Consider the following 10321-nt stretch of genomic DNA (forward strand, 5'->3'; position numbering starts at 1 on the left):
AGTGAGTGAGCTCCAGGCATTGTCGGTGGAGCATCCTTTCTTGGTCTTTCACAAGGACAAGGTAGTCCTTCGGACGAACGCAGCTTTCCTACCAAAGGTAGTGACCGAATTCCATCTGAATCAGTCGATTTCCCTTCCGGTCTTTTTTCCAAACCCTGCCTCGGAGGCGGAAAGGGTTCTACACTGCTTGGATGTCCGAAGAGCTCTTAAGTTCTACCTGCACAGGACTTCCGAGCTTCGGAGCTCTTCCCAACTATTTGTGACCTTCAGTAAGCCTCAGGGCAGGCCGGCGTCTAAGGCATCTATTTCCAGATGGATTACCGCCTGTATCACGGAATCTTTCACCGTCCAAAAGCTGAAACCTCCTAAAGGTATCCATGCACACCAGGTGCGAGGCAAGGCAGCCGCGGTTGCTTTTCAGAAGTATGTTCCCTGGGAGTCCATCGCTAAAGCGGCTACTTGGGCCTCCCCATCTGCTATCGGTAAGCATTACTGCCTCGATATGAGCGCTAGAGCTGACGCTCAGTTCGGCCAGGCTGTGCTGAAGAACCTGTTTCAGTAAGGGGCATTTCCATCCACCCATAGTTCCTGTAAGGAGTGCTTGGGAATCTCCCATAAGTATGGAGGAAAGGGGACGGGACGTAGGAGTATTACCAGGTTATTCACCGTAGTGACCACCTTACTCCTAGTCCATAGTCCCCTTTCCTCCATACGCCCGCCCGCCATCCCCTCTAATAAGGTTCCTCTGTTATTGCTAATGGGTCTTTGACCCTGCGATAGAAAAGGACTGATGGGCGATGCGCGGGGTGGAGCCAAGGTGGGCAGGGTTACGGCCGCGTGCCGGGCCCCGCACAGGAAAGAGAGGAGGGACACATTTTTGAAAAAAATGTGGATGCTTTTTACAAAGTGCTCCGGTCCCGTCCCACAGGACGGAGAGATGTCCCATAAGTATGGAGGAAAGGGAACTATGGACTAGGAGTAAGGTGGTCACTACGGTGAGTAACCTGGTAATTCACAGTCATCACACACCATCTCTGTGAGGACTTCAATAGCTTAATCATCACACAACATCTCTGTGAGGACTGTACCATGTCCTTCTTCACTCACCCCCTCTTTTGGGACTTAAACATTTGTGACATCACACCTATTGTCTGTGGTCACGAGAAAGCATCTTTTAAACCTTAATGACATCTTCATTGACATCACATAACATCCAGGTGGGAACTTTAACACCACAATGTCCACACAATATCTTTGTGGGGACTTCAATGGCATGATCATCACACAAAACCCCTACAAGGACAATAAAACTCAGCTCATCACACATAAAATCCGTTAAACATCCCAAACAACATATACTTTATGTGTGTACACTCAAAATCTCACAGTCATATCACACCTTTTCTCTGGGGACTTCGGTAGCACAATCGTCACACACCATCTCTGTGAGGACTTTACCATATCCCTCCTCTCTCAATCGCACTGAGACCTAAACATTTCGAATATCTTACACAATATATTTTGTTACTTACACATCTCTGTTGGTCCTTAATGCCATGCTTCACTCTCATCACACAACATGCATGTGGGGACTTTAAAACCACTATATTCACACTCCATCTCTGTGGGGACTTTAATGCCATGATTATCACACACCATCCCTGTGGGTACTTTTAGTGCCACCATCATCACATACCAGCACTATGAGGACTTTAAAACCACACTCATCAACACCATCCCTGAGGAGGCATTCATCTCACGGTCAAAATAGATCAGCAAAATACACCATCCTAAATCAGAGAGCAGATATTAACACCATTATATCATGCCATTCTTGTGGTAGGGTCTATTGTAAAGGTTACATTTGTCGCTGTGTACCCAGGAAGCCTACATCTCAATCACAGATTCTTCTCTGTATGACATAGTGGGAATCACAATCAAACATTCAAAACCCTGAAGCAAATGGAATGTGGCTACTGGTCAAATTAAGTGTATTTAAGTGAACATGCAAATGGGACTTGGACTGAAATGAAAAATATTAAAACGATACCTTATTGTCATTGTAATCACACACGATCTCTATGGGGACCTTATCATCATTGTAATCACACACCATCTCTGTGGGGACCTTATCATCATTGTAATCACCTACCATCTCTGTGGGGACTTTAGTGTTATCATAATCACTTGCCATAACTGTGAGGACCATATTTCGTATTTGTATTTTTTGTATTGTATTTAAATTTATATAGCGGCTAATGCCTAAGTGCTTAACAGCACCATAATTACACACTGTCTCTGTGGGGACTTAAGTATAGTCCTAATCACACACCATCTCTATGGGGACCTTATCATCATTGTAATCACATACCATCTCTGTGGGGACTTTAGTGTTATCATAATCACTTGCCATATCTGTGGGGACCATATTTTGTATTTGTATTTTTTGTATTATATTTAGATTTATATAGTGGATAATGCCCAAGCGCTTAACAGCACCGCCTTGAAACACTTGTGTATAGGCGTGTTATGAATGCCATATCGTGTAATGTCACCATAATTACACACTGGTCAAATTAAGTGTATTTAAGTGAACATGAAAATGGGACTTGGACCAAAATGAAAAATATAAAAACGAAAAATGTTAAAATATATTCACTGTAAATCGTCTTAGATTCCTTAAATTACTTATATTTGAAGATACAATTCTGTAATTAGTTTGTGTTGTTTTAAACAACCATATCTACATTTGAAAATGAATGCCCAAGCGCTAACAGCACCATAATTACACACTGACTGAACAGGGCAAGGCACAGTCCTAATCACACACACCATCTCTATGGGGATCTTACCATCACTGTAATCACACACCATCGCTGTGGGGACCTCAACATGATTGAAAGTACACACTGTCTCTGTGGGGAGCGTTTCATGATTATCGCACACAATCTCTGTGGAAAATGTAACTTTTCCATAATCAAACATGACCCCTGTAGGAAAGTTAACTCCACTATTATTATACACATTCCAAAAGAAGAAAGCAACATCATTTCCATTACACCATTTCTAAAGAGGAGATATGAGTTAGCAGGGAGGTGATGCCTGCGAAAGAATGAAAGCTGAATTTGAATTAATTATTCCTTTTTGGCCACAGTGTGCCAGCCTGGGTCTATCGAGTCATCTCCTGTGTCGTAGTTATCTTTTCTGGAACATTTTAAGTCTTTATAATAGTGTTTAATGCCAGAAACTAAGTGCCTTTTGAAGGTTCAATGCAAATTAAACATCTTGTGGGAAATGCCAAACCATCAAAATACACCTGTTGTGATAGCTATAATGCAGGCAGGTACTCACATGTATGAATACAATTGTATAATGTATATTGAGTACTATAAAGTAAGCATTTTTCCATTTGCTTATGGGGCAATCCATCCCAAATAAAAATAATAAAGTAAGTCCCCACAAGGATGGTAACATGCGTCCAAGTCCCTGCAAAGATGGTACCAGACACGCGAGTAAAAATAAGCATTTTTGCAAATATGAAGTTGGATCCTGGATTATGATTTTTTTCTGAACGTAGTTCTGCTAATAGCCCATTTCTAAAACATTGGGAAGTGTTAGTCCCCACAAGGCTGGTATGTGTGTGTGTGTGTGTGTGTGTGTGGTGAATTGCAGCCTCGAGCACGAGTTCGGTCCAGGTTGATTAAACTACTCTGAGTATTAGACATAGTGGAGAATGATCTGATAATGACCTTTCCTGGAATTCAGTATTGAGTATTTTGGCTCCCTGGGAGATGCTGACCATGAACATATCAATACAGGAAAATGAGTGGTGTAGTTTTGACCAGTATGAGTAACCGGACTCATTGAGATGTTGCCCCCCCAAATTTCCCATAATTGGAAGTATTTCGATGTTTGTGCAAGAGTCTTAGATACTAAACACAGAGGCCGACCAGAGTTCTATGATTACCTCTTTTGTACTTAACTTTATATAGAAGACTCCATATCAAACCAACATTGGCAATGCCAACAGTTTTGGCTTTTGCGTAGGTATGGGAAAGGTATTTTCCAGGCACTGCCAAAATGGTGCTAACTGGCCATTAATGGTAGGAGCTTGTAAATGGTGCACACACTTGGCCATATGCTAGCAATGCCTGGCAAATGCCTATCCAATACATACACACAAGCCTGTTGGCTTTGCTAATGCTTGTCTTTAACAGGACTTCAGTGAAGGACAGGCATACTGCTAATGAATCAAGTGGCTAAAGGCAGACCTTGTTAAGACATTGTTATTACACCAGTAGCGTGATTACAGCAGCAATTAAACCATTAGCTCTCAGAAGACTGCTTTGAAAAAAAAACTGGCAGGCAGTTAGAGTGCAAAGTTTGATTTAAGGCCCAATAATGTTAGTTCAAAAAGAGATCCGTGGAGGATGTGTTTTTGGCTGGGAGGGGCAGGGAGTGTGTGGGAATGGCCACAGGGATTACCCAAACAAACAATACCTACAAGCATTGTATCCGTCTTCACATGCCATCTCTCCCTAGCTGTACTCCAATGCATTCGTTTTGGCTTATAGGTGGCTTATCGGTGTCGATTTTCCAAGAATTCCTACCTTGTCTGTTATTATTAGAAAACTCTAAAGAAGCACTTAGATTCTCAAAGTCAGTCATGCCCTAGTTCAGTGAAGAATTATTTCATATGCAATTGCTATTTAGCAAACATGTCTCAATCAAATTCTTAACGTGATGGGAGACTTAGCACAGAATGGAAGGAGCAGAACCTCCTCGATTGTAAAAAAGAAACAAAATAAGCACAACAAAAGAATGTGCTTTACTATCATTCTTTAGTATGGTTATACACTGTCTATAATGGCCTCCAATTCTGTGTTTACCCCTTAACTTGAGTGTTCTGGGACCAGCGTTGTTCCCATCTTTTTGCAATAGTGTCTAGGATGTGGATGTGTTTTCTCTTTTTTACCCAGAAAAGTTTTTTTCTAAATCTTTAAACTTCAAACACATTTTTTACCTTTGGATTCACAACATTCTGGTTACCTCTGAGTGCATCGTGTGTCTGAGCCATTATCCCATCACAAACTCTCTGGCTGTCTTCACCTATTGTTTCAGTGAATGTTATTATGTCTGAACTATGAGAAACAATTAGAAGCTCATTGAAAACAGGGGTGATTGCTGCGTGAAGGGAACTATCATAAGATGCATCACTGTTCAGAAACGGCTGACTGCAACATATTCAGTTTCCCATGCTCCCGGTGTATCAATCTACCACTGGGCAATTGAGGGCACACAGAGCTGGGCAATGTAGCGGAAACAGATTTGGCTTATGTGCATAACTTTGCTGGCCAGGGTTTTCCATCTGCTTTGTAGCACATGGAAACCAGTCTATGGAAGTTACCATGTTTTATGACCGAGATCCTATTATTATTATTTCATTTTTATAACGCGCCAAAAGCCCTTGGGCCTCAGAACGTACAATAAAGAGACAAAAACAGGTCTAATGAACACAAAAAGAGGGAGAGTATAGAGGAGAAGACGTGCCTATGAAAAGATTCTAGTCCGGTTTAAGGTTTAAAAGATGGGATTTAGTAAATTTCTTTGATTCTTCCAGAGTGTTTGCAGATCTCAAGTCTAGAGGCAACCTATTCCAGGCTGAAGGAGCCTGGATATCAAATATGGTGCCACTGAATCTGACAACTTTGAGCCTGGGTTGTGCCAACTTATGTGAGTCTAAGGACCATAGGTTGTAAGTAGACTGAAAGACTGTAAGGCGATCTGCAAGGTATTGGAGTGCCTTGTTTTTCCGACACTTATATGTCAGGGATGAATATTTGTGGGTGATTCTGCGTTTTACGGGAAGCCAATGGAGCTCCTTCCTGGCATAACCCATAGACCGCTCTAACAGCCCCATCCTGAGTAACTTGAAGAGGCTTGATGTTGTCTTTCAAGGTGCCTAGCTGCAGACTGTTGGAATAATCTAGGTGAGAGTTTTCCAGAGCCGTGGTGAGCAGAGATCTACTGCAAAAAGACAGGTAAGGGGCAAATGTGGTTTAGGAGCTTTGTAACCTGTGGTCCCATTGTGAGTTTGGCATCAAGGATGACCCCAAGCGTCTTGACACTCTTAGCCACTGTCATTTTACTACGCGAGATGGTAAAACCTTCATAGTCACTATGGAATTTCTTTTAGGTTTTTGCCCTGAGGCGATGATGAGCAGCTCTGTTTTATCAGTGTTAAGAGCAAGGGAGTTGGTAATCATTCATGCTTGGATTGACTCATGAAGTGAGCATAGATGTCAGACAACTTAAGGATAATCGGAGTGTCATCAGCATAATTGGTAAACTGAACACCAAGATCATCCAAGAGAGAGAGAGGAGGGGCATAACATAGATGTTGAAAAGTGTTGGAGAAATACAGGACCCCTGATGGACCCCACAGGTAATGGCAGCTAATAGGGAGCGGGCGACCTCAGCAGCCACTCTGGCATTCCGAGCACCCAGGAAGGTATGGTTAAGCTGGTACAGGGAGCATGCTCCTCTAACCTGGTCATCAGCAGCTAGTGGTTGACCAGGTCGAAGACCGCTAATAGATCAAGTAACATAAGTAGAAAAGGCTGACATTTGTCCACAATACTGGCTAGATTGGATTTGAGGTCCAGCATTGTGGTCTCAGTGCCATGATTGGCTCTGAAACCTGACTGCCGAAAACAGAGGATGTCATTACTTTTGATAAATTCTTGAAATTTAATATATGCTACATGGTCCATGATCTTCAGCAGAAAGGGAGCATTTGTAATAGGGATATACTGTTTGGCTATTGAGGGATCAAGATTGTTTTTCTTCAGAAGAGGAGTAATCCAGACTTTTTTTAGTAGAAGAAGAACATTACCTTCTATGAAGGAAAGGTTGACCATCGTAGTGACCGAAAGTGCCAATAAACCCATACACTCCTTAAAGATGCTAGAGGAGCAGCTGTCTTTGAGGCAAGAGGTTAGTTTAATTCCAGCTACGAATCTTACAAATGTGTGCCTCAGTACAATGTTTAAATTCAAATTATGCAGGTGATGTTTTTTCTTGGTTGACTCAGGGACTGGGTAGTCGATGAAGGTGGTTCCTGCTATTCAGAAGCATCCTTCTTGGGGTTTAAATAGCTTGTTGGTGGCTAATAATTTTAGAGGAAAGTTCACCATGGATCATTTGTCACCTACAAAGTATTATTTGCTCTTTTTGGGGTACAGGGTCGAGGGACGCTTCACGTGGGACTGTCCTGCTGACCATTGTAAATTGCAAGCATTTAACACCTGACCTTATCTAGGAAATTAACTCTGAATTGCATGCAACCATGTTTGTAGTCAATAACTATTTTAAATTAGAATTGCAAAAAAAAATGAGGGAATCCCAATGTACCAGAAAACATATGGTAAGAATCAATACAGCAAACCTGTTTTGCATCAGATGTTGTTGAATATATGGTGGAGACTTGCTGAAATGCCATCAAATAGGGATTGGCCAGCACTGTGAAAGAGATTATGGGCTTAATTCACAGAAGGCAAACCCCAACTGGAAAAAGCTCTGTGAATAAGGGCCTAGCAGAGAAATTCACAGAAGTGTTTATAATGGCGCAATCCCATAGGAAAACGTTCTGTGAATCAGGCCCTAAGTGTATGAGCACTGGTGGTGATGGTAATTCTAGGATCCTCACTGTTGTCAAATGTATACAAAATAGCAAATTGGATTCACAAATGTAGAAATGCAACGGAAATCATGGAGATATATTTCCAAAATCTAGTTTTTGTGGCTTTAATTGAGAGAAATCTACAGCTCTTCAGCACTATAAAAACATTTTTAACACAAATCTCATGAGCCTGTTTTTTTCAACTTTTTCATATTCTGTTACCAGATGTGCATTTCAAAATATTTCTGAGTCCAGCGAACTAGCCCTTCAATTTTCCAAGTCTGAGCATTTTCTCCATGTGGAACAGAAGGGTATCTTTCCGACAGCTGTACATTTTTAAGTCCAAGTCCCTTATTTGTGCTCTATTCTTGTTCTGCTTCACCCACCTCATAGCAATGAAGAAGAATATATGGCTATTGTTTTCAGGACCCCACTCTATTGCCGCCGCATATCATTAGTCAGAACCATTTGAGCTGAATCCGCGAACCAAAGATGTTGAGTACATATAACGTTTCAAAGATGATAACTTGAGCAGAAATTCCAGGGCTAGGTCTTGTTGGTAAGTTCACACCGAAAACACGCATCAATGGGTGTTTAAAACCTAGGGTACATTCACAATGCAATGATAGCTGGCAGTGTTCACTGTACACATGTAGTTCTGTTCTAAGCTGACCCGGCAGAATGATTCAGCATGCACTGATATCGTAAATCCCGGTCCTTTCCATCAATGAGCAGAAGCGGTGTCCTCGTGAAGTAATCTATCATTTCGGAAACGGAGGGAAAGTGCTACATTGAAGAAAAAGAATACAAGAAAGCGTTTCAATCCAACACATATATTAAAAGATATATGCATGTAAAACATTTTTAAGTCTGAACATTGTAATATTGTAACGCACATTTCTACAAATGATTATTCAGTATCGGGTAATAATGTCGCCATACATAATGTCGCCAGGAAAAGCCATTGGCGACATTATATATGGTGACATTATGTATGGGGACGGGTTGTGGGGATGTCCCCTGCTCCCCTTGTAATAATATCTCCGCAAAAAACGGCGACTTTTTTGTCAGGAAACATTTTTGCGGGGACATTAATACATAGAACCGATTATTCTCGAGCTCTCCTTGCACCCACACACATCCTTCACTGAACCTATGCATGTGGTTCATTCCCAAATATGTAAATGCATTGATTGCCTGCCAAAAGTTTCTTCCTCACCTTGTTCATCACTCCATCATGCTACCGCCCTCATATTGTGAGGCAAGTCTGCATCTGCCAAAAGGCCACTAGCTAGCCTTCCTAGGAAAAATGACTAGAGGGAACCCTTCCATAACTTTCCATTAGGATTTCTGCACTTTGACAAGCAGTGTACAATCAGGAAAGGTGGAAGTGTGAACCCTGGGAGTGCATAAAGGGAAGTAAGGCCTATTATGGCTAAGCAAAAGGATACAAATTACAGTAGGGAGCTAATTTTCTTGCTGGAGCTTATTTTGCACATTAACTAAAGGACATGCATAGAACTTCTTACACATCGGGGCGGTCATTTCCCAAGTGAAGTAGATTGCAAAATACATGTGTTTACTGCCTTTTTTTGATCTGCCTCATGTGACGAATCAACTTCGGCGCACCAGTGGTCCAGGGATGAATATCGGTTTCTAAACCATCAATCAGCCTCACACCTTTAGTACACCAGAAGGTATCCAAACTGATTGGAACACAAGTAAATTATAAACCTCCTTGTCCAATTTCTGGTAACGTGGACGGAAAGACAGGCTTATCCCTGCAAGGTTGTGGATCGTTGGCTAGTTGAAACCCAGCAAAAATACAATTATTACCCAATGATAAAAGGGACTGTCCAGTCAAGGTTGTATTAAAATATCTACTTTATTGTCATTATGACAGTTCTAGCGCACTACAAAATACAACCCACACTGTAAAGGAACACAGAGGACAGACAGTTTCACGAAGGAAAGGGATGCACTCGGGCTACTGACAAGAGGGTAGTCGGTAAAGCAATCTCTCTTAACTATTCAAGGTTATTTGTTTTCAGCACCAAGGGAGCAAGGGGTCATAAATGTCACTAGCAGCCTTCGAAGAAGGACCGGGGGGACAGAACCCCAATGTACCTGGTGCTTGAGATGATCTTGATGCTCGACAGCATTGAGGCGGTTCCAGAACGCTTTGCAGCTCCTATGACAGAGTTCAATAAGGGAGACAGCTCCGGGTATCAGGCAGCAGGCAGTTCGGCAAGCGAGGCTGGACGGACGGCTGTAGGCTGGTTTACACAGCGGCTCAGGATCAGGAATGGTTGTCTCTGTTTTGGTTGGCGGATCTGGAACACTAGTTCAGGCATCTCGGACGGCTCAAGTGACTGCAGAATGACAACAGTCAGTGGCGCAGCCGTTCAGGGTTCGAGGGCTCGACTGCCTCGAAAATGTCCTTAAAAGATGGACGCCGGTTGATGCTTGTGTGGCACTCCTCCTAGCTTCGTGGCGTCCTTTCAAGGTGGACGGCCCAAAGCTGAGGAGAGTGTTTACAGGCTACGGCCTTGTCCTTTGTTCAGAGACTCTCTGGCACCTCCTACCTAAGAGGTTTGCTGGCAGAACCTAGCAGGGCACGCTGTGTGCTGGCTGGGTACC

The 10321-nt window shown here is 42.5% G+C and overlaps 1 protein-coding gene across 2 annotated transcripts in view; it reads right to left on the minus strand.

Moving 5' to 3' along the window:
- Positions 1 to 7777: 7777 nt before the first annotated feature.
- LCP2 (lymphocyte cytosolic protein 2) overlaps positions 7778 to 10321 on the minus strand; it is a 1016893-nt gene continuing 1014349 nt past the window's right edge. For both annotated transcript variants that reach the window (XM_069654319.1, XM_069654320.1), the window contains one exon: positions 7778 to 8467. In XM_069654319.1, the coding sequence (XP_069510420.1) occupies positions 8345 to 8467 (123 nt within the window). In that variant the 3' untranslated portion in view covers positions 7778 to 8344. The remainder of the gene's footprint in view (positions 8468 to 10321) is intronic.

Source organism: Ambystoma mexicanum, chromosome 3q (genome assembly GCF_040938575.1).
Source record: "Ambystoma mexicanum isolate Mex_15411 chromosome 3q, UKY_AmexF1_1, whole genome shotgun sequence".
In the NCBI taxonomy this organism is placed as follows: domain Eukaryota; kingdom Metazoa; phylum Chordata; class Amphibia; order Caudata; family Ambystomatidae; genus Ambystoma; species Ambystoma mexicanum.